Genomic DNA, 23,501 nt, shown 5'->3' on the forward strand with positions numbered 1-23,501 from the left:
GGACCCAAATTTGGACCCTAAATCAAATACAGCCTTGACATTTGGACCCAGCCCATCATTGTGCTCTGGCTCCTGTGCCGGCTAGCACGGCTGTTTGTGTCTCCTCCCCAGCAGCCGCAGGCACAGGGAGTGCTCCTGGGCGGGGTGGGAGGGAGTGGGGTTGGGGCACGGACAGGCTGGAGGAGGAAGGGGTGGAAAGGGATAGAGGGGTGTGGCCAGGGTGAAGCTGCACCTCTTATACTTGGCTGAGCTGCAACGTCTCTATTAACCACCTTGTTAAACTGCTGCAACACTGGACTCGGGTAACTAGCTGCATCCGCAGCAGCATCTCTGCGCAGCACGGCTCCTCCACCACAGCTGAATTCCCTCTCCTTGTCCCCGATGGCGCCTTCCCAGACTGCCCCAGGCCTCCTCAGTCTGTCCCCACATCCCCTCCTGCAGCCGCAATGGGCAAGTGGCCTGAGAGGTCTCTGTTTGTCCCACACCATGTGCCCTGCATCCCCTAATGCGAGCTCCCCTCACACCAGCTGCCCTCGGCCATTGGGCCCCAGCCCTCACCTGGGGGACAGGAGCTTGATCTCCCTGCAGTCCCTGGTCCCTCTGCTGGGACTGACAAACAGGGAGGAAATGGGGGCAGGGCTTGCTGGGTGTGGTTGTGTTACACGGTCACCTGCCCCACTAGGGCCCAGGCTGAGATCCCAGCACATTCCACAGGCCCCTGAGCTGCCATCAGATGGACTTTCAGCCTCGGACCCTATGGGGGTGGGGGAGGCACTGGGTTATAGCCCTGGGGGAGCTGCTGGGGAACGGAGGAGACTTACCTGCTCACAGACAATTTTAAACATTATAAAGCTTCAACTTTTTGAATCTCAGTGTCTAGTGTCATTAAATAGTTCTGGTCTGACCAAATTATTGTCTGATCCCCCCATAATTTCCCACAACCCTGACACTTTAAATTGGAATGAAATGCTTAAAACCCAGATTGTTGTGCAACTCTGAAAGTTTAATCAATAAAATATAAAAATTGCTTAAAATAAACATTATCTGTCACAATTATATATTATAAAAAAATTCTGCGCAGTCTGACTATCACTCCTGAAACACAGTTCCTACTCCTCCAGGCTCATCCTCACAGGGGGATGCCCCAGTGACCCTCCACACCAGCACAGGGGCTGACGGGAGGCCGGGAGCCCTTTTGGGATTTTAATTACAGGCTAATTTCACTGAAAGTTACCTGTCACAAGTGTGATTGTAAATTTTTTCACTAAAGCCTCCAGGGGTGAAATTGGCTGTGTGGTTCCTGCTCAGGAAATAGCAGGAGTCATTTTCAAGCAAGGAAACACCCCCTTACTGCTGCAGGCGGGGCATAGTGTGAATTCAGGAAATTGAAACTAACCCTGATCCACTGCCCAGAGGGAGCCATGGCTGCAGAGAACCCCGTGGAAAGTCTCCAGGAGGAAGCTACATGTCCCGTCTGTCTGGACTATTTCACAGAACCTGTGAGTCTGGAGTGTGGGCATAATTTCTGCCGAGCCTGCATCAGCCAGTGCTGGGAGGGATCCGATACAGCCGTCTCCTGCCCTCAGTGCAGAGAAACTGTGCAACAGAGAAACCTCAGGCCCAACAGGCAGCTGGCAAATGTCATAGAAATCGCCAAGCGGCTGAGTTTACAGGCAGCGAAAGGAGCAGGAGGGGACGGGGTGTGTGGGGAACACCAGGAGGCTCTGAAACTGTTCTGTGAAGAGGATGAAACCCCCATCTGTGTGGTGTGCGACAGATCCCGGGCTCACCGCGCTCACACGGTGGTTCCCATACAGGAAGCTGCCCAGGAGTACAAGGTAGGGAATTGCTGTCAGATTGAATGGGTTAACTTTTGGGTTTTAATGATAGGCTAATTTCACTGAAAGTTACCTGTCATGGGTGTGACTCATCATTCAGCTCTGTAAAGTCTTCATTGTACAGGAGATGATATAACAAAATTAATGATCTGCCAGTGTGATAACAGAGGCAAAATATCAGGTCTTGAAAGTAGGATCTACCCCACCCCTTCCCCAAGGCCTCTCCCATTCCCCACCCCCAAAGCCCCACTCACTCCATACCCCCCTCTCTCCATTTCTCGCTCTCCCCAACCCTCACTCACTTTCACCGGTCTGGGGCAGGAGGTTGGGGTTCAGGTGTGGGGGCAGACTCTTGGCTAAGGACAAGAGGTTTGCATGTGGGAGGGGGCTCTGCACGGAGCCTTGCTCAGGATGTTGGGGTGCAGGAGGGGGTGAGGGGTGCAAGCTCTGGGAGGGAGTTTGGGTGCAGGAGGGGGCTCCAGGCTGGGGCAGTCTGTTGGGGTGCAGGAATGGGTATGGGGTGCTGGCCCTGGGAGGAGGGCAGGGGGTTAGGTTGCAGGAGGGGGCCTGGGATGCAGGAGGTGGTGTGGGGTGTTGCGTGAAGGGGGGATATGGGGTTTGGCTCCAGCTGGGCAGCACTGACTTACCTCAGGAGGCCCCCAGTCAGTGGTGCAGTGGGGCTAATACAGGCTCCCTGCCTGCCCCAGCCATTTGCCACTCCTGGAAGGGGCCAACATGCCCCTGTGGCCCCGGGATAGGCATGTGGCTCTGTGTGCTGCCCCTCTCTGCAGGCACCGCTCCCGCAGCTCTCACTGGCCACAGTTCCCCATTCCCGGCCAATGGGAGCTGCGGGAGCGGTGACTGCAGGCAGTGCAAGTAGCGCCGTGTGGCTGGGGCAGGCAGGCAACCCCGCTGTGCCACTGGAGATTGCGATCGACAGGGAAAGTCTCCAGCATCGACTGGTAGGTGACCACTGGTCTAACTAGACAGAAGGTGGGAAGGGAAACTGAGGCACAAAGCAAGGCAGCGAGTTGCCCACAGTCACCCAGCAGTCAGTGACAGAGCTTAATATAGAACCCAGTTCTCCCCAGACCAAAACCCAAATCACCCAGGTTTCTCACTGGGATTCTAAACTCCCGTGTTGCTCCATGAGGGATTAAACTCAGATGCTGCCGGCCTGCACTAGAGGAGATCACTGGGCTAAACACTGTGTGGGACCCCGAGCACCTTCAGTCCTCACACAAAAGAGCTCCAGGCAGCTCAGGTCCATGCCAAGTACCACTGGGATTACACTGGGTTGTAGCAAAACTAAGCACAGACTAGAGCTGACTGGTGCCAGTCTGACCTGTTCTGTTGTGTACGTGGGCAAGGACCAGCCAAAGTGGTTCCATTAGTCCCACCAGGCAGCCTTTTGAAATCTCCCAGAATGCACTGCTTCTGGGATCTTTACCAGGGAATGGAACCGTGGGACATCTGCCCAGGGGCCATTGCCACGGAAAGGGTTTAGGACAGCACTGGGGAAAACCCCAACCCGTTCTTCATACAAATCTGCATCATGTCTAATTAGGGAGGTCACCGAGGATTCCCCAGAACATAGGACATGGCCACGCCTGCCTGCATGGGCCCGTCCTCACCAGTAGCAGCCATCCTGCGTGGGACCCCCCCCCCACTGCTTTTTTCAGCGTGCCACCCACCTGCATCATTCTGCATGAAGGTGCCACTCCAGCCCTGCCCCCACTCTCATGGGTGTCCTTCTACATCCTCAGTCTCCTCCTCTCACTTCTGCACCAGACAAAGCCACATCCGGTGCGGAGTCCCTGCCAGACAGGGATAGTGCTCCACAAAACTGGACTTTGCAGCTTCCAACCAGACGAATGGCCTCCTGACGTATCATGGGGTTTGCCCTGGTGCTTAAACCAGCTCTGCCCAACCAGTGCAGTCCCCAGGGCTTCAGGGCTGAAATCCCAGCCCATATTTAAACCCTGGTGGCTTCTGGGATTTGTATCACTTGGTTTGTTAAATGTTCTACAAAACAAGTTTATTGATTCACCCCCATGTGACTCTGGTGTCCTGTTACGCTCTGTACCACTAATCAGTTCACAAATACCAGTAAAGCTTGGTTATAAGATCTCTGTCTAATTACTAAAAAGACTGAACCTGAATTGATAACAAGTCTGAATGTGACACACTTCCAGTCTCCATTAGTAAGATTTTATCTCCTTGGTGGCCCTGATGTCACAAAGCAATTAGAACCACAGTCATCTTGGGTTTTGGGTGGAAAAACACCCACTTCCAAGTACATCTCAACTATCCCGATGAAACCTCCCAAATCATTTCTGTTTCTTCAGGAAAGAATCCAGGCCCATTTCAAGACTCTGAGGGAAGAGAGAGAAAAGCTGCTGGGATTGAAAGCGACTGCAGAGGGGAAGAGCCGGGAGTATCTGGTAGGTGCCTGTTGTTCTGAACCAGCGGTGGCAGTGGGAAGTCTGTTTGGAGGCAGACTCCTCTGTGGCCTTGGTGAACATGGTCTTGTGTGTGTTTCTCCATGATCATGGATTGCTGGGTTAGGTTCATGTGTAGACAAGCCATAAGCTTCCATTGCAGTTGATGAGTTAATGTCTAGCCCTTGTGGTTTACCCAGAAATCCTCCCCAAGTGAACTGAATGGCCCCGTGAAGTGCTGTCCGCTGTGCCTGGTCATTTTGTGCATTTTTTAAATGTTTGTTTCTTTTAACTCCCCTGGTGTCTCTGTCAGTGTAGTGCTGAGTCCTGCCTCTTGCTGCTCTGGGTCGGAATTTCCAGAGACCATAAATAACAGAATTTGCTGACCATGACAGGAATGGAAACATCCCTTTCAGAGGGATACAGGGGCCAAAGGGGAAGGTGCAAGAGAATCCCCTGCCTACTACGCACAGGGTAAAGTCAAATGTCAGAAATCTTAGGATTTTCAAAGAAATTCAGCCTCCTCCCCACTCAGCTCTCCATGAAAGGACCCCGGGCTCCATCCATATGTCCCTGACCAGCCCTTGCCCTATTTTCATACAGAAACAAACACAAACCGAGAGGCAGAAGATTGTGTCTGAATTTCACCAACTGCAGCAGTTCCTGGGGGAACAAGAGCGACTCCTGCTGTCCCAGCTGGAGAAGCTGGACGAAGAGATTGTGAGGATCCAGAATGAAAATGTCAGTCAACTCTCCGAGCAGGTTTCCCGTCTCAGTGAGCTGATCAGTGAGCTGGAGGGGAAGTGTCAGAAACCAGCAAGTGAATTCCTGCAGGTGAGACTGAATGAGAAACATAGGTGGGCTCTCCAGGGCAACCAGTAGGTGACACTGAGGGAGGAGCTGGCTTCCCTGCCGATCAACTCCTCCCCCTCCCTCCAGCACCACCTGCCTGCTACAATAAGTTGTTCCACTGTGTGCAGGAGAGGCTGGGAGGGAGGGGGAGGAGCGGGGAGGGAGTGTGCTTACAAGAGGAGGCGGGGAAGAGACAGACTGTGGGTGGAGTGGGAGCGGGAATAATTGGGCAGGGGTATGGCATTGGGGGAAGGTTTGGAGTGGGGGTGCGGCATAGGGTTGAGCACCCCCAGGGACAATTGGAAACCAGCACCTGTCATTAGAAACATGCCAGAAACACACAGGGAAGGGAGGGCTCCTGAATCATAAGCACTGGAGTCCAGCAGTCGGCGATCTCTATGTAACTCAGCGTGTGCATTGCTGACATGTGACTGAATATTATTCTTTGCAGAGTCACAGACACAGAGATATGAGAGATGGAAAAGCCCCATTAGCTCAGGGAATCCATGGCCCTGGGGCCAGGGCAGGGCCTTGCTTCACCATATTTGCAAAATCTCTTTCCTGAATTCCTGTGTGTGTGTCAGAGAGGACTGAAATTCTTTTGTCTCTCTCTCTTCTAGGATATTAAAAGCACCTTGAGCAGGTACGTGTCTCTCTCTTACTTCCCCTCACACTTCACAACGCTGGGAAAGGGCTTGGTGGTGATGTTAGCACTGCATCTCCCCAGGGCTCTACAGCAAAATGTGTGGGGAAGGTCACATGTTGGATACAAATCTCTCTGATCAACTTCATTCTGAGGTTCTCACCCTTGTATAGAAGAATCTGGAATTCTCCATGTAGTGGGAAAGACTGACCAAGTATTTCCTAGATATGTGAGCTCCCTGGGGGACTGGCTGCCTCGGGATTGCGGGGATGGAATATGGGCCTATCACTGCTGGGGCACTGGTCACTATTCAGTCCAGGGCAGCAGCGATCAAGAGTCTTTCCCACCTGAGGACTGTTTGGAGGCCTGTGTGGAATGAGCTGGGGACAGGGGAGTTGGTGTCTCAGTCTAGTTCCTAGAGGGCAGAGCACTTCACCCAGGAACTTCCTGTCCCTCAGATCATGGAGGCCAAGGAGTGAATTGGCCATGGAGACTCAATTTTCCTTTTATCCCAGAGCTGGTCTCTCCAGTCCAGAGTTGAAGAATATTAATGAGTCCTTTGAAGGGAAGGTTGCACGGCCATAGGCTGTGCTGCACCTGCTCTGAGGCTGGGAGAAGTTGAGGAATTCTAACTCCAGGCCCATTAGAGCAGTGACTCCCTAACCAGAACTTATAATGAGTCACACAATGAAATATAATCATGTGAAACTGTTTCTCTCCAGGTGTGAGAAGGGGAAGTTCCAGCAGCCAGAGGAGATTTCTCCTGAACTGGAAGAGCAAGTCAGTGGTTTCTCCTGGAAAACGACTGCGCTATTGGAGACTCTGGGGAAATTCAAAGGTACCTAGAAAGGATCTAGGAACGGAAATTGGGATGAGCCTCTGAGACTGAGGGAGGAGAATGGCTCTGGCCAATTGGTTCACAATTAGATGATGCTTCCATTTAATTGTTGGGTGAGAATGTCACGCACTTGGGGTCCAAGTCACTCAGGTTGATTAATTCAAACCTTTATTTCTACCAAAAACCATGCCGTGCCATGACAATTACTGTTAAAGAAAGAAAGACTTTAAGGCCAAAAGGGACCATCATGATCATCCAGTCTGACCTCCTGCATATTGCAGGCCACAGAACCTCACCCACCCACTCCTGCAATAGACCTCAACCTCTGGCTGAGTTACTGGAGTCCTCAAATCATGATTTAAAGACTTCAGGTTACAGATAATCCACCATAGACACTAACTTAAATCTGCAAGTGACCCATGCCCGACACTGCAAAGGGAGGCAGAAACCCACCAGATCCTTTGCCAATCTAACTTAGGGGAAATTCCTTCCGACCCCGAATATGGTGGTCAGTTGAATGCCGAGCATTTTGGCAAGACCCAACAGTGAGACACGCGGCCAAGAATTCTCTATAACTCAGAGCCCTCCCCGTCTACTGCCCCATCACCAGTCATGGGGTACATTTCTCAAAGGTAGACAGAGCCCATCACTGGACTCAGGTCCTGTATGCAGCTAGTCTGGGCCAAATGGGCTTTAGGGAAGGGGAAAGCCCCTCCCCCATGGTCAGGGATCTCTTCAGCACAGGAGCCTCTGGTGCCTCCTTCACAGCAGCTGCAGGCACAAGGCGTGTTCCTGAGAGGGCTGGGAATGGGGTGGGGGTGAGGGTGGGTGGGAGAGGGAGGGGGTGGACGAGGGACAGAGGGACGTGGGCAGTGTTAAGCTGGGCCTCTGACACTCTGCACAGTGGCCAAAACACACGGGGGCCATTGTCATAGGGATGTAACTCTGGCTGGCTTCAGAACTTCCTCAGCCTGTGCCAAGGTCTGCACCGGCCCCTGCAGCCACTGAACAGCAGAGTGACCCCTCTCCTGCTGGTACGGGGTGAATCTGTCCCATTGAATCAACCTTCCCCCACTGCAATTTCCACAATTATAAAATGATTTTACTATTATTTCTATGGCTGCCTACGGAGGACAAGGCCCTGTCATGCCGCACTCTGTAGAGATGCTGAGTAAACAGACCCAACAGCTCGCAATTAGAGCCAGGATTTAGCAAACTCTCAATATCCCATTAGAGTCAGAGGGACCGAAGTGGATAAAGTTACTTTTATACCAAAGTCTTTGCAGGCTCTGGGTCTAGGTTACAACAAAAGGCAGTAAGCGAATGAGACAAACCAACTGGAGTTTGAAGGGTGGGAGGGGATGAGGAGGTGATCTCATTGACAGACTGTCTGTCCTGGGATGGTTGTGAGGCTGCAGGGATGTTGGTTCCATTGCTGGGAGATGCCTGAATGAGAGAGGAAAGAGACGGTTTCAGACCTTTTTATATTAAATATTTGAGTGTTTCTTGGTGTGTTTCTCTGTCATAATTAAAATACAGTTCTAGGAGTTGAGAGTTATAAATATGAAAGCCTGAAATCTCGTCTCCTTTCTCCTTCCCCCCTCCAGACACTCTGCCGTCTGCACTAGAGACAAAAAGAGGAGGATCCCTAGGAGCATTCAGACAGGGTTAGTTTGCACCTGGAGATTGTCTTTAACTTATCAGAAAATGTCTTCACGAGATTGTAGCTAGTTACCAACCAAACCGACATCAACCACGACACACACAGCCCTAAAAACAACACACTGCACAGTGAGGGGCTCCCACGCTGAAGTCACACAAACACTCCTGACATCAACCTTAGTGCTGAGTTCATGCCCACGCTGCTGAACAGAAAAACTCTCCGTGAGCAGCCTGTGAACAGAGCTCTCTGCCCTGAGGGCTGACACATCCCTCTGCTTTATCCCGGTGCAGGGGGTCTCCCCATCACTCTTCTCCAACATCCGGCCTTTCCTCTGGGCAGGGCTGGGCTCTCCCACTGGAGCTGCTTCCTGGATTGGGGAGACACTCTCCCTGTGAGACTGTCAGCTCCTCTCTTCTCTCTAGACTGCGGATGGGGCTACCCCACCCAATGCCCCCTCCTACTCTGCTCTTAAGCAGCTCTTCCCCAATGCTGCACCTTCCTCTCTGTTCCCCAGCCTGGGAGTGGAGGCTGCCCCACCCAATGCCATTCCCTACTCTCTGGTCTTAATTGGCTCTTCCTACTCTGGCCGGGGAGTGCAGGCTGTATTTAGAGGAGGGAGCTTCCCTCTGGGGTTCAAAGCTGGTGCCTGCCTCCTCTGCTTCCTCCTCACTTCCTGGCTGTGTCTCTGATGCTGGGAATGGAGCACCCCCAGCAGAGGGAACAGGGAGCTGATTCCTCAGCAACGAAATGAAAAACTAATGAAGTGGGTCCCATTACACAGAGTGAGGAGCTGCAGTGACATCTCTGCTCAGTCTCAGGTGCCCAGGACAGAGGCAGCTCCCTGGGATCCAGGCCTGTCCCAGCCAGGACCGGGCTTCTGGGGAGTGCGAGAAATGGTCCCAGCCTCCCCCAGGGCTGTGCTCTGCCCCTAACGCTCTGATTCTCTCTCTCCAGCGAATGTAACTCTGGATCAAGACACGGCTCATCCCAACCTCGTCCTGTCTGAGGATCGGAAAAGTGTGAGATGGGGAGACACACGGCAGCAACTGCCCAACAACCCTGAGAGATTTAACTATTGGGAATGTGTGCTGGGCTGTGAGGGATTCACCTCGGGGAGACATTGCTGGGAGGTGGAGGTGGGGGGTGGGGGAGGCTGGGCTGTGGGGGTGGCCAGAGAGTCTGTGGGGAGGAAGGGAGGGATCAGCCGTAGCCCTGAGGGGGGGATCTGGGCTATGCGGCGGTGTGGGGGTAAATTCCAGGCTCTCACCTCCCCGGTGACCCCCCTGCCCCTGAGCCGGGCCCCCAGCAGGATCCGGGTTTGTCTGGACTGTGACCGGGGGCAGGTGACATTTATCGATGCTGGTGATGAGGCCCCGATCTTCACTTTCCCGCCGGGCTCAGTCCCTGGGGAGAGAATCCGGCCCTGGCTCTGGGTGTGGGGGGGATTCTGGCTCCGCCTGTGTCCCTGAGACAAGCAGCAGAGGGAGGAACCAGAAATCAGACTTTCTAGCTTCACACACCCTAGTCTCTATGGTCTTGGAGGACTCCTGTCTACCCAGTCCCTGGCTCCTCATCTCTATGACCTGTGGAAGCCCCTCCCCTTCCCTGCAGCAGCAGGGATGGAAGCAGGAGGGGGCATGAACCCCTGGGGTTGCAGGAGGGGCAGAGGGGCCCTGAGGGACAGATGCGGGGGCTCAGAAAGGAGTAGCACTAACAGCCAGGCTGGGGACAGGCAGAGATGGGGGTGGCAGAGACACAGAATTAATGAATCAGGGTTTGGGGAGAATCTGGAAGCTCCACAGCAGCAGGGAGCGTTTTCTACAGATCTGTGGGATTAGATCTCATGGGGTCTCCCAGCCAGAGCTCCTGCCGCAGGGGCCCAAGTCACCTTCCCCTGTAACTACAGGATAGCTGGTAACCCTGTAATTGTCACAAAGGGTCGGGGGAAGGTGAGATAGGTGCAGTTTGACAAAAAAAAACTGTGACACAATGAGGATTTTTTTTAAGGTTAATAATCTCATGTTTTTTTTTTTTTTAACTCCTGAGACTGGCAGCACTGGGAGAGGCAGGGACAGGGTGGGTTTACCCAGAGGGAATTAGAAGAAGCAAGAAGAAAAATGTGAATGAAAATGAAACAAGAATCAAGGGAGAGTCCAGGAGAAATGGTGGAAAATAGAATTGAGAAAAGTGACAGGAAAATATCCCTGGCAGGGGAACCAGCCATTCAGCAAGAGGGGAAGGGGCAGCAAGAGGGGAAAGGGTAAAAGCAGAGAAAAGAATGGAGCAGCCATGGGGGATGATCTGTGGGAGGGAGGAGAGCAGAGTGGGAGAGGAAAATAAACAGGGGTGGGAAGTGAGGGCTACAAAAATGCTGAGTAGAAAATGGTGGGATGAAAGAAAAGGGAGAAGGAAAAGGAATATGAGAGGGACAGAGGGATTTATTACATGTTACTGAAAGAGAGCGACTGTAACTTATCAATTCCCTATATTAGTTCCTGAGCAACTGTACGGTTCTTGTGCCATTAAGTAAACTATTCTCGGTAGCTGGGGAATCTCCTTTCCATGCTGTGGTTGTTAAGGCTCCTTCTCAGCTCTGGGTTTGGACAAGGGTGTTCGGTGAGAAAGTTGGCAACCCAAATTCTGTAAATAAAACACTACAAACAATTCTTGCCTGTTCCACTTTACTGTCCCAGCTGCAGGTGCTGGGTGCAGCATCATGGGATTTGCTTCCTGACTTGGTTGTGACTCCCCAGCACCCACAGAAAATATCACGCCTCTAGGAGGAGAGTTTGGGGTTTTACTGGGATATGTCACTATCCAGCCTGTGCTCTGTCTCTGTCCTGTACACACCCATGCCAATCAGGAATTGCTCAGCTGTGCTCTGTGGAGAGCTGACTGGTTACACAGGGTGCAATCCATGAAGAGACTTGGGTGTTGCAATGCTGAGCGTCATGGCAGGGCCTAACTTGTAGGCAACTAGAAAATCACAGTCGGCAATTTTGCAAACCTGAGTTGGGGCCTGAACTCCCTACACAGTGTGAGGGCATCACAGGCAACTTAGAGTGTGATTCACAAAAGGCAGCTCAGTGGGGTGGGGGGAGCCATCTAAGCTAGTCAATGGGAGATGCCAACAAGGGAGGGGTGTCCTAAGTCCTGTCCCCTCTCACAGACAGGTTCCTAAATCAGGGCCACAGAGGGGCATGTGTCTCTACTTAGCAACCCACAGATGGGAACCCAGTGCCTGACATCAGGTGACTCAGGCTCCTAAGGCGTTTCTTGCTGGAATGAGGTAGGCACCTGCCTTGCTCCACACAAAATGTGAGGGGTGGGGGGAAGGAGAATGTGGTTTTGGTGATGTCAACCAGCGTATAACGTTTACCCCCACGGTTAGAGCACTCAGCTGGCATGTGGGAGACCCAGGTTCCGTTTTCCCGTCATGCAGCCTAAAGCAGGGGTGTTCAAAGTCTGGGTCATGGCTGGTCAGGGGAAGGGGAACAGCGAACAGTGGCCACTGGGTGCTGTGAACAGCGGGGCCTGTGGACGCTCAGGTAAACAAAGCATCTGCGGCCTGCCAGTGGCTTTCCCTGACCAGCTGTTATGCTCATACAAAGCACACGGGATCTTTATAGAGGAAGGTAAATACACACAGCGTTTATTGAGAATACCACAGTTAGCATATGCTTTAGACACACACACACACACACACACACACACACACACACACACACACACACACGCACACACACACACACACACAGAGTCCTGCAGTGATGTTTATAGCTACCAGTCTAGAGTCTGGATCAATCTAGTGGCCAGCCAGATTGGTCGCAGAGGGGAGCGGGGTTCTATCGGTCGCGATCCGATGCTCCTGGAGTGTGGCAAGACGAACCCAAAGTCCTATGGCAAAGCATTCTATTCTTATAGGTTTTCTTCTCTGTTGAAGCCTATGGATTTTGCTGTGTCACTTTGTGACCGGTTACTTCTTAATTGGTGTAAACATTCCAATACACCTCCGAGAAGGTCATCCTGTCCTTTGTTCCGATTTAATCAATTGTCTTTAGGGGTGCCAGCCTTTACCTCAGGGTCGTCAATCTGCCCTTCATTATGGATGCGTGTTGATGATTCTTTGATGTCCTATAAGTTTCTTCACTCCTTCTTCCTTGACTCTGGCTATAATAATGGCCTTCACACCTTACCTTTTTCTGATGCATACATTCCTCATTCACACAAACAGATTGAGAATACAAACAGCAGTATTTTATATTGAGCAAAAGGGCATTGCAAATTAAACCCTGCTAAGTTTTACAATCAATAACCAAGACAATTTACATTGAGACCCAGGCCTTCAATATTCCTCTAATCTACTTAAGATAGACACAATAGATTTCAGAGTAGCAGCCATGTTAGTCTGTATCCGCAAAAAGAACAGGAGTACTTGTGGCACCTTAGAGACTAACAAATTTATTAGAGCATAAGCTTTTGTGGACTACAGCCCATGTCTTCGGATGCATATAGAGTGGAACATATATTGAGGAGATATATATACACACATACAGAGAGCATGAACAGGTGGGAGTTGTCTTACCAACTCTGAGAGGCCAATTAAGTAAGAGAAAAAAAACTTTTGAAGTGATAATCAAGATAGCTCAGTACAGACAGTTTGATAAGAAGTGTGAGAATACTTACAAGGGGAGATAGATTCAATGTTTGTAATGGCTCAGCCATTCCCAGTCCTTATTCAATCCTGAGTTGATTGTATCTAATTTGCATATCAATTCCAGCTCAGCAGTCTCTCGTTGGAGTCTGTTTTTGAAGTTTTTCTGTTGTAAGATAGCCACCCGCAGGTCTGTCATTGAATGGCCAGACAGGTTAAAGTGTTCTCCCACTGGTTTTTGAGTATTATGATTCCTGATGTCAGATTTGTGTCCATTAATTCTTTTGCTTAGAGACTGTCCGGTTTGGCCAATGTACACGGCAGAGGGGCATTGCTGGCACATGATGGCATATATCACATTGGTAGATGTGCGGTTGAATGAGTCTCTGATAGTGTGGCTGATGTAATTAGGTCCTATGATGGTGTCCTTTGAATAGATATGTGGACAGAGTTGGCAACCGGCTTTGTTGCAAGGATAGGTTCCTGGGTTAGTGTTTTTGTTGTCTGGTTTCTGGTGAGTATTTGCTTCAGGTGGGGGGGCTGTTTGTAAGTGAGGACTGGCCTGTCTCCCAAGATCTGTGAGAGTGAGGGATCATTTTTCAGGATAGGTTGTAGATCCTTGATGATGCGCTGGAGAGGTTTTAGTTGGAGGCTGAAGGTGACGGTTAGTGGCATTCTGTTACTTTCTTTGTTGGGCCTATCCTGTAGTAGGTGACTTCTGGGTACCCTTCTGTCTCTGTCAGTCTGTTTCTTCATTTCAGCAGGTGGGTGTTGTAGTTGAAAGAATGCTTGATAGAGATCTTGTAACTGTTTGTCTGAGGGGTTGGAGCAAATTCAGATCTATCTTAGAGCTTGGCTGTAGACAATGGATTGTGTGGTGTGGTCTGGATGAAAGCTGGAGGCATGTAGGTAAGTATAGCGGTCAGTAGGTTTCCGGTATCGGGTGGTGTTTATGTGACCATCGCTTATTAGCACTGTAGTGTCCAGGAAGTGGATCTCTTGTGTGGACTGGTCCAAGCTGAGGTTGATGGTGGGATAGAAATTGTTGAAATCATGGTGGAATTCCTTAAGGGCATCTTTTCCATGGGTCCAGATGATAAAGATGTCATCAATGTAGCTCAAGCAGACAAAAACTGAAGAAGCGTTGTTCTAAGTCAGCCATAAAAATGTTGGCATACTGTGGGGCCATGTGGGTACCCATAGCAGTGCCGCTGACTTGAAGGTATACATTGTCCCCAAATGTGAAATAGTTGCGCGTGAGGACAAAGTCACAAAATTCAGCCACCAACTTTGCCGTGACATTATTGGGGATCCTGTTCATGACAGCTTGTAGTTCATCTTTGTGTGGCGTGTTGGTGTAGAGAACTTCTACATCCATAATGGCCAGAATGGTGTTTTCTGGAAGATCACCAATGGATTGTAGTTTTGTCAGAAGTCAGTGGTGTCTCGAAGATGGCTGGGAGTGCTAGTAACGTAGGGCCTGAGGAGAGAGTCTACATAGCCAGACAATCCTGCTGTCAGGGTGCCAATGCCTGAGACGATGGGGCGTCCAGGATTTCCAGGTTTATGGATCTTGGGTAGCAGATAGAATACCCCCGGTCGGAGTTGTAGGGGTCTCTGTACAGATTTGATCGTGTGCTTTTTCAGGGAGTTTCTTGAGCAGATGGTGTAGTTTCTTTTGGTAACCCTCAGTGGGATCGGAGGGTAACCGCCTGTAGAATGTAGTTTTAGAGAGCTGCCTAGCAGCCTCTTGTTCATATTCCGACCTATTCATGATGACTGACTACTTGCAGCCCCACCCAGAATCCCACTAGTCACAGGGAAAAATAAACAAAACATTAAATCTCTGGGAGGGCCGGAGAAGCAGAATCCCCCCCGCACCCTGCTCAGAGCAGCCAGGAGGCTTCAGGGGGTGGGGAGAAGGTGAGAGCTCCTTATCCCCCCCAGCACACAGAGCATGGCAGGGTCTTCCCATTTCCCACACGCCTGCCAGCCACAGGCTGTTACGGGAAGCAGAGCTCTGAGCCGGGCACATGGACAGGAACCTCAACAGCTTCCCTTCGTGTTTCATGGCAGCCTTTGGCCAGTGGGGTGTTCCCTGGGACAGAAATGAAGGAATGTGCCCACCTCCCATTGCCGCCAGTGGGCCTGTTCATAAAATCAGGCCCAGGTTGATCATGTTCTAGCAGATTTATCACACACTGTCCCCTCCCTGCCTCACACTGTATGTTTCCTGCCCCTCCCCCTCTACAACAAATCCTCCCCACAGCTCTCTGCAAATCTCGTACCTGTGCTGGCTCCATCACAGCCATTTCTCTTCCCTGTTCCCTGGAAGACGGGACCATCTGGAGTGAAACGTGGTTGCGAGTCCTCAGCCTCTCTGAGTGAGAGGGGCTATGGGGGAGGTTACAGAAGGGGCTCAAATCCATTTCGCACCCCGATTCCACCTCCCCCTAAAGACTCTGAAATTGGTTTGTCCCAGGCCCCCTGAATCTCTCTCCCTGCAGATAGGCTCTGGTCTCTGCCATTGGGAAAACCCTCAGTCACTTTGGCCTGGTCTACACTAGGCGTTTATGTCGAAGTTAGCGCCATTACATTGAATTAACCCTGCACCCGTCCACACTGCGATGCTATTTAGTTCGACATAGAGGTCTCTTTAATTCGACTTCTGTACTCCTCCCCGACGAGGGGAGTAGCGCTAAATTCGACATGGCCATGTCGAATTAGGCTAGGTGTGGATGGAAATCGACGCTAATAGCTCCGGGAGCTATCCCACAGTGCACCACTCTGTTGACGCTCTGGACAGCAGTCCGAGCTCGGATGCTCTGACCAGCCACACAGGAAAAGCCCCGGGAAAATTTGAATTTGAATTCCTTTTCCTGTCTGGCCAGTTTGAATCTCATTTCCTGTCTGGACATCGTGGCGATCACAGCAGCACTGGCAACGATGCAGAGCTCTCCAGCAGTGATGGCCGTGCAGTCTGTGAATAGAAAGAGGGCCCCAGCATGGACTGATCGGGAAGTATTGGATCTCATCGCTGTGTGGGGCGATGAGTCCGTGCTTTCTGAGCTGCGCTCCAAGAAACGGAATGCAAAGATCTATGAGAAGATCTCAAAAGACATGTCAGAGAGAGGATACAGCCGGGATGCAACGCAGTGCCGCGTGAAAATCAAGGAGCTGAGACAAGGCTACCAGAAGACCAAAGAGGCAAACGGATGCTCCGGATCCCATCCCCAGACATCCCGTTTCTATGAGGCACTGCATTCCATCCTCGGTGCGGCCGCCACCACTACCCCACCACTGACCGTGGACTCTGAGGATGGGATATTGTCCACGGCCGGTTCCTCGGACATGTTAGCGGACGGGGAAGATGAGGAAGGAGATGAGGAGGGCGAGGCAGTCGGCAGCGCTCACAACGCTGATTTCCCCGACAGCCAGGATCTCTTCATCACCCTTACAGAGATCCCCTACGAAGCGTCCCCAGCCGTTACCCCGGACACAGAATCTGGGGAAGGATCAGCCAGTAAGTGTTGTAAACATCTAAACATTTATTTTTAACAGAACAGGAATATTAACAATTAAAAGAATGGGTTGTTCATGATTACTTTGCCCTAGGCACTTAACGGTTCAGTCATGGGCAGTGCAAGTTTTGAAAAAAAATCTAGCAATGTCCGGTTTTCCGTGATTGTCCTGCCCAAGCCGCTCTACTGTTTAGTCCCTGCTACTGCAGCTAGAGTAAAATGCGGTCTATATGTGCAGGGATAGAGCAGTAATCCTCCCGGGACATCTCGATGAAGCTCTCCTGGAGGTAATTGGAAAGCCGTTGCATGAGGTTCCTGGGGAGAGCGGCCTTATTGGGTCCTCCGAAGTACGACACGTTGCCGCGCCACGAGACTATCAAGTACTCGGGAATCATTGCTCTGCACAGCAGGGCGGCATACGGCCCTGGTCTTTGGAGGCTTTCCCGGAGCATTCTCTCTCTCTCGCTGTCAGAGATCCTCATCAGGGTGATGTTGCCCATGGTGACCTGCTTTGAATTAGGTAGGGGAATGTTAGTGTTGGGACTGCTTGCTCGTTCCTTTACAGAAATGTAACCGCTGGTTTGCAGCCACGCGGTGGAGGCGGGAGAGGGGCTGCCGAAAGGGATCATTCCTGGGGACAGCCGCGAGGGGGTGGGACAGGGGCAGAGTTCCCGCTTGCCGGATTGCTGGCAGCAGGGACTGACATTGCTTTAAATGTGAAATGAGGCCAGTGGTAATATAAAAGTTTTAAACTGCCACAAGTCTTCGGCTTACCATGTCTGCCTGCAACAGAAATTCCGTTGTGCTGCCCCGCTTCTCAAATGTGCTGTGGAAGACCCCAGGCACTGAATGCGAAGGCCGAGAATTCGACCTTGTGCTGAGTGCGCATGTGATAGGTGCTGTGCATGGTCTTGTTCACAGAGAAAGACTATGTTCTTTGTTCACAACTACATTTATCTTTCTGAGGAATTCACTCCCTTTTTCCCATTCCCACAGCCACATCTGCGACTGTCTCACAACCTAGCCTGGCATCACACTCCCAGAGGCTAGCGAAGATTAGGCATAGGAAGAAGAGGACACGGGAGGACATGTTCTCTGAACTTATGGCCTGTTCCCAAGCCCAGGCAGCACAGCAGACCCAGTGGCGGGAGAAATTGACCCAAATGCAGCAAGCAAACATGGATCGGGAGGAGAGGTGGCGGCAGGAAGACCAGCAGGCGACTCAAACGCTGCTTGGACTACTGAGGGAGCAAACAGACACGCTCCGGCGCCTTGTGGATGTTCTGCAGGAACGGAGGCAGGAGGACAGAGCCCTGCTGCAGTCCATCTCTAACCGCCCTCCCCCGCCACCAAGTCCCATACCCACCTCACCCAAAGTGCAAAGAAGGAGAGGCGGCAGAGTCCCTGCTAACTCTCACTCCACCCCTGCAGAGAGCTCTAGTAGCAGAAGGCTCTCATTCCCCAAAACTTGAAAAGTTCTTTCCTTCCCGCCTGACACAAGCCCCCGTCCAAGTTTCACCTCCCAGTTCCATGTGTAGTTGATAATAAAAAATAAGTTTCTGTTAACTACTGTTTCAATCATGTTCTTTTGGAGGAGGAGGGGAAAGGGGGTTGGTAATTGGACAGGACAGTCACCTTTGGCAGGGTACATAGGCGGGGGCAGGCACAGCAGCAGGGCACATACACAGTGCAGTGATGCAGTGACTAGTTACCCTGGTTAGTCTGGGAGGTTGTTTTCATGTTATGTGGTGGGGGGTGGGTTGCTCTGTGACTTTGTGGCAGGGGAGGGCAGTTACAGATCTTAAGCGGCGGTCCTTATGCAGGATCACAGAGCCACGCAGCAGGGGATCTGTAACCGTCCTCCCCCTGCCACAAAGTCACATAGCCCCCCCATACACACAGTCCCGATCAGGAGGGGTGACAGGCTCCGTTGAAACAACCATCCCACCGCAGCGGAGCCCGTCAATCCTTGAGTTTAGAAGCTTCATTCGCGTCACTACACTACACCCGCTCCGCACCACAGTCTGCATCCCAGTTTTAAAAAATTCCCGCGAAAACAGTATTAAAGAAAACGGTGTGCATTAACAAAGTAGAACTATTTTTATTTCGAAACGTGTGTTGGAAGGGGGTGAAGGGGGTATGTAACTGGGTAGGATAGTCAACATTAACTGGGTAAAGAAACGGGGGCAGGTTCAGCTTCTCTGTACACAAACTTAAAAGTCACAGGTTACCCTGCTCACTCAGGAACTTTGCTTTCAAAGCCTCCCGGATGCACAGCGCTTCCCGCAGGTCTCTTCTAATCGCCCGGCTGTCTGGCTGAGCGTAATCAGCAGCCAGGCTATTTTCATCAACCTCCCACCCCGCCATAAAGGTCTCCCCCTTGCTCTCACAGAGATTGTGGAGCACACAGCAAGCTGCTATAACAATGGGGATATTGGTTTCGCTGAGATCACAGCGAGTCAGTAAGCTTCTCCATCTCCCCTTGAGACGGCCAAAAGCACACTCCACCACCATTCTGCACTTGCTCAGCCGGTAGTTGAAGAGTTCTTTTTCAGTGTCCAGGGCGCCAGTATAGGGCTTCATGAGCCAGGGCATTAGCGGGTAGGCTGGGCCCCCCACCCAACATTCTGTTTGGCCCCGGCCCATCTTATGCCCCCCCCCATTTGTCCCCCTCAGATTTCACTGAGCTGCAGCCTCCATCCACACCAGAGTGGCCTGGGGCAGGGAAACAAAAAGCAGTAGAAGGGGGTGGGGAGGATGGGCGGTAACGTGATCCTGCCCCCATCCTGCACACACCGGGAACTGGCGGCAGCTTTCCCGGGCCCAGGGCAGGGAATCGCAGCCAGCTCCGCTGGGAGCAGCCTGGGGCCAAACCTCCCCCTGCAGCCCGGGTGTGACAGCGGGGGGCGGGTCTCTCTCACCTTCCCTCCAAGCAGGGCCCCCCTGGGGCAGGGGCCGGGCCGGGAAGGGCCCTGGCCAGGCTGGGGGCTCTGCCCTGGGAGAGGCTCCTGGGGAGCAGCGGGAAGGGCCCTGCTGGAGATTCCCCTCTCCCGGCTGCAGCCAGGGCTCCGGGCTCCCAGCACCAGCCGCCGGGGCTCGGGGATCTCGCCAGGAGCCTGGAGCCAGAGTCCCCGCAGCGGCTGCGAGTCACTTCCTGCTGCGGGGACTGAGCCCAGCGATTACTCCCCCCAGAGAAGACTTAACCCCCCCCCAGGTGGAATCGAATAGCAGAAGGATCTGAGTCCTTGCTCCCTCTTCCTTCACCCAGAGCCTGCCTCACCTGGAGGGCTCCCCTTCCACTCTCCTGTGTGCAAAGTCCTTATAACCCCAACAAGGCTCGTCCCTCACCCTGGTTGTGACCACTCAAGACATGGGCTAGAGCGTCCCCACTCCGGGTCCTTTCTCCGCTCTGGACGCTTCCCTGACCATTGTCTATAGTTCAGAAAAAATGCAATTTACAAAACAGCAATTAATAAAACAAATAGGGACACAATCGGAAAGGCAAAAGGAAAATTCTTAGCCCCACTCTGCAGGGCCGGATGAACTTTTCGTGGGCACGGTGCCAAACATACTTGTGGGCCCGCACGGGGCAAGGTGCACAGGGTGGAATGGTCAGTCTCCAGAGTGAAGGGCGGGCTGGGCACAATGAGGCAGGAGCGGCCCCACTCTATACAGCCCAGCAGAGGGCACTGTTTACAAACCAGCCCAGAGCTGTGCTGCCAGTGTTCCCCTTACCTTTGCAGATTCCCCTTACCTTACCTTACCTGCCCAGAACCCCATCCTTGTGCCAGCGCCCCCTCGCCCTGAGACCTCCCCCGCTGGCCTCCCACCACAGCTGCACAGCACCCTGCACACCACACCACTCGCCCAGTGCCCCCCGCCCATAGACCTCCCCACTGCCCACCTCCTTCCTCAGTCCCACCATCACAGCAGCCCTGCACCCATATTCCTGAGGGGATTCTGCACCAAACAATTAAAAATTCTGCACACACTATTTTAAAATTCTGAACATTTTATTTGTCAGTAAATCAATGTGGAGGCTCCAACACAGCAGTGGGGAGCAAAGGCCACTGGTTGCATGGAGGTGGGAGATCACCCTGCAGCCTCCCCCCACCCCACCGCACCCTAGGACAGAGACTCGGCCGTGACGCTGCATCCGACCCTGACACAGCGCAAAGGCCAGGCCTGCCCCAGAAACACCCTGGGGCCCTGCCCCCCTGTGCCAGGTGCACCAGGTGTGGGTGAGCAGGCTCAGCCCGGCAGCAGGATCCAAGTGCAGAGGGACTTAGTGTGGGGAAATCCGGGGGGGGTAAGAGAGTTCTCTGTGGGGCAATCTGGGTGCGGGCGGCTCAGTGGGAGATCTGGATGCACAGAAGCTCATTGAGTGGTTCCAGGTGCAGGGGCAATAGGACTCTGCAGGGGATCCAGGTGAAGGTGTTTGGGGCTCAGCAGCGGGGTCTACATGTAGAAGAGGTGGGGTTCATTTGGTTGGGGGTCCAGGTGCAGGTGGTTGGGGCTCAGTGGGGAGGGTGACTGGGGGGATCATCGGGGTGGTACAGATGCAGGGGAGGTGGGGCTTGTCAGGGTGAGGGTTCGATGGGCCTGCTTCACAGGGGACTCAGCTTCTGCCAATGGGATGCCACATGCTGGTATCCAGCTTCTCTCCCTGCCCCCGCTTCCCCTATTCCCTTCTCTTCCCCATCCCATGCCCCTTGCCCACCACTCCATCTCCTCCCCATCTTACTCCCATCCTTCCCCCCTGCCTCTTTCCCCTGCCCACTCTTCCCCTTTTGGCAAGAAGAGCTCCCCAGCTGCTCCTCACTCTTTGTCTGCCCCTTGCACATATCCCCTGCTCTCCCCAGGTGTGTCCATCTCTCACTGCAAGCCTGAGAGCCCTGCTGCTGGAGCAGGCTGACAGCTGGCAGGGATGCTACGGAAACAGGGGCTCAAACTCTGCTCTGAATATCAGCAACTCCTCAGCGTCCAACTCTGCAATTGGCTCTCCGGGTGGAAGGGACTCGGCTGAGCACCTGTGTACAGATCTTTGCGTGGGGCGAGCAGATGCGTCCCGTCCTAAACTGAGAAAATGGACAGGATGCCTCCCAAGCACCCCTAAGTCGCAGCACCGACCTCTGTCCCTCCCACTGGTTCACAGGGGGACTGGGGGTCCCGGCACCGAACACATTCCTGTCTCCAATCAAAATTGTGTGTCTGGCATTTCAGGCAGTCCGAGTCCCAGTCCCCTGGCCTCCTGGGCCACTTTCCCCCTCATCTGGTAAGATCCTGCATAGTCAGTTGAGCCTGCAGTCTCTGCAACTTTGCTCTACAATTGCCCCACTCATCCCTGACTAACCCCCGCCCCAAAGCTACGGCCTCTCCCTCCTCCCCTCCGGGCTGATCCACCCCTTTCCACCTTGTACTGATCCCCTGCAATAACAACATGGACTGGCTCTCCCCGCTGATGCATCTGCCTGTTCCAGAAACTGGGGTAGCTGATTGGGAGCAAATTCAGAATGCTGCAAACTTAAATGCCCCAAACTGCGGATCGTTCAGCTCCAACTATTTCTCCAGCAATTCCACACCCCTACCATGCTCTACACCCCCACCAGGACCTGGTGCTCCTGTCTCGGGTATCCCCCAGGGACAGTCCTGGGGATGCACCCAGCACTGTGCCCATGACTGTATGCAATTAAGTGTATCCCGCCCTGTTTCCCCAGGGATTCGCTTCATCCTATTCATCCCCGCAGTACGAGAGTACACCCCAAACAACTGTTTTGCCACCTGTCCGGGGATTAGAAAATGGGTGTGCCAGTCCTGCCACATCGATTCTTAAGGTGCCCCGTCCCAAAAGACTATGCCATATGATCACCTGATCCTCACGAGTTAGATCCTCCATTTCCCTGCCTACTTCCACTAGCCACAGCACAAACTGATCCCAATCCTCCCGGGGTACCTTTCCCAAACGGCCCAGTAATGTCTCCCGGTCCTTCAGGGAAAAGGGGCGGATTTCTGCCGGTTCTACTTCTTGTGGGGCATGGTCCCCTCACCCTGCAACTGGGGCCACTATTCCTGCCTCCTGCAGTTCCTCCCGGGTAGTCTCTCTCGCGGCGGCTGTAACAGTGGATCGCCGGCTTACAACGTCCACTGGCAGTGGTGGGTACAGTGTTTTTTCAGGGTAGGGTGGTGGAGGTGTTTCCATCAGCTCCATTAGTGGGGTGGATGAATTGGGGCTCCAAATCCATTGCCCCCATGTTTACATTGATACAATTCCTCCTCTAAGTCTCCTACACTTCCCAGCAGTTCCTCTCTCTCTCTCCAGATTGCCTGACAAGACTCCTTTATCCGTGCAGCATCCCGTGCTTTCAAATCCGGTACCTCTGCCGCTAACACGGATTTTTCTGTTAAAATCCATTCCTGTTCCACAATGTTCCAAAGCCTTAATGTGTTGGAGGAGATCGGCTTCCCTTTTTACCCAGTATGCCATCCCAGCACACAAACCTTGTAATACCATTCCCTTTTTCCTACACTCCTTTCCCTTGGGGTCTCCCAAAACCACCCCCATCTCCTTCTCAAACTCATCCCAGGTAGACCCCTGCACCTGCTATGGGCTCTGATTCTTGCTTATCCATTTGTTCAAAAAATCCATTATCCCAGCTGGCCAGAACCCACAACTACCATCACGAGAGTTCGTCATACCCCCTCCAAGCAGCTGCGAGGACTGTTGAGGAGGGGGACTTACAGGCTGCCACTCACCTATCCAGTGCGATGCATCTGAGTCACGGCACCAAGATGTTAGGGGGCTTATTCCTTCACCCTTTCGCTTACCTCATCCTTCTCGCATGAACAGAGAGCAGCAATACGCAAAGTCCGGAGGTGCAAACAAGTCAATGTTTATTAGGGTGACCTTCCAGCAAGCTTAAACGCAAGTTCCTTTTCCTTATTTTCGAATCCAAACTTACTTCCTGTATGCCCCTAATTTATATATAATATTCTTAGCTATACCTTAACCAATCAGTCTCCTAAATTTTACTTAATCAATCCTGATTGTGAC

At 52.5% G+C, this 23,501-nt stretch overlaps 1 protein-coding gene across 2 annotated transcripts in view; it reads left to right on the plus strand.

Annotated features, from left to right (window-relative positions):
* The first annotated feature begins 1,324 nt into the window (after positions 1 to 1,324).
* LOC117886953 (zinc finger protein RFP-like) overlaps positions 1,325 to 23,501 on the plus strand; it is a 46,388-nt gene continuing 24,211 nt past the window's right edge. Inside the window, exons 1-7 of one of the 2 annotated variants that reach the window (XM_034789136.1) lie at positions 1,326 to 1,838; positions 4,187 to 4,282; positions 4,883 to 5,113; positions 5,752 to 5,774; positions 6,497 to 6,612; positions 8,220 to 8,279; positions 9,230 to 10,939. In XM_034789136.1, coding sequence (XP_034645027.1) covers positions 1,422 to 1,838; positions 4,187 to 4,282; positions 4,883 to 5,113; positions 5,752 to 5,774; positions 6,497 to 6,612; positions 8,220 to 8,279; positions 9,230 to 9,744 — 1,458 coding nt within the window. In that variant the 5' untranslated portion in view covers positions 1,326 to 1,421 and the 3' untranslated portion in view covers positions 9,745 to 10,939. Of the gene's footprint in view, positions 1,839 to 4,186; positions 4,283 to 4,882; positions 5,114 to 5,751; positions 5,775 to 6,496; positions 6,613 to 8,219; positions 8,280 to 9,229; positions 10,940 to 23,501 lie in introns of those variants that run through there. The other variant, XM_034789137.1, reaches the window with a different exon arrangement.

This window comes from Trachemys scripta, chromosome 14 (genome assembly GCF_013100865.1).
Source record: "Trachemys scripta elegans isolate TJP31775 chromosome 14, CAS_Tse_1.0, whole genome shotgun sequence".
NCBI classification, from domain to species: domain Eukaryota; kingdom Metazoa; phylum Chordata; order Testudines; family Emydidae; genus Trachemys; species Trachemys scripta.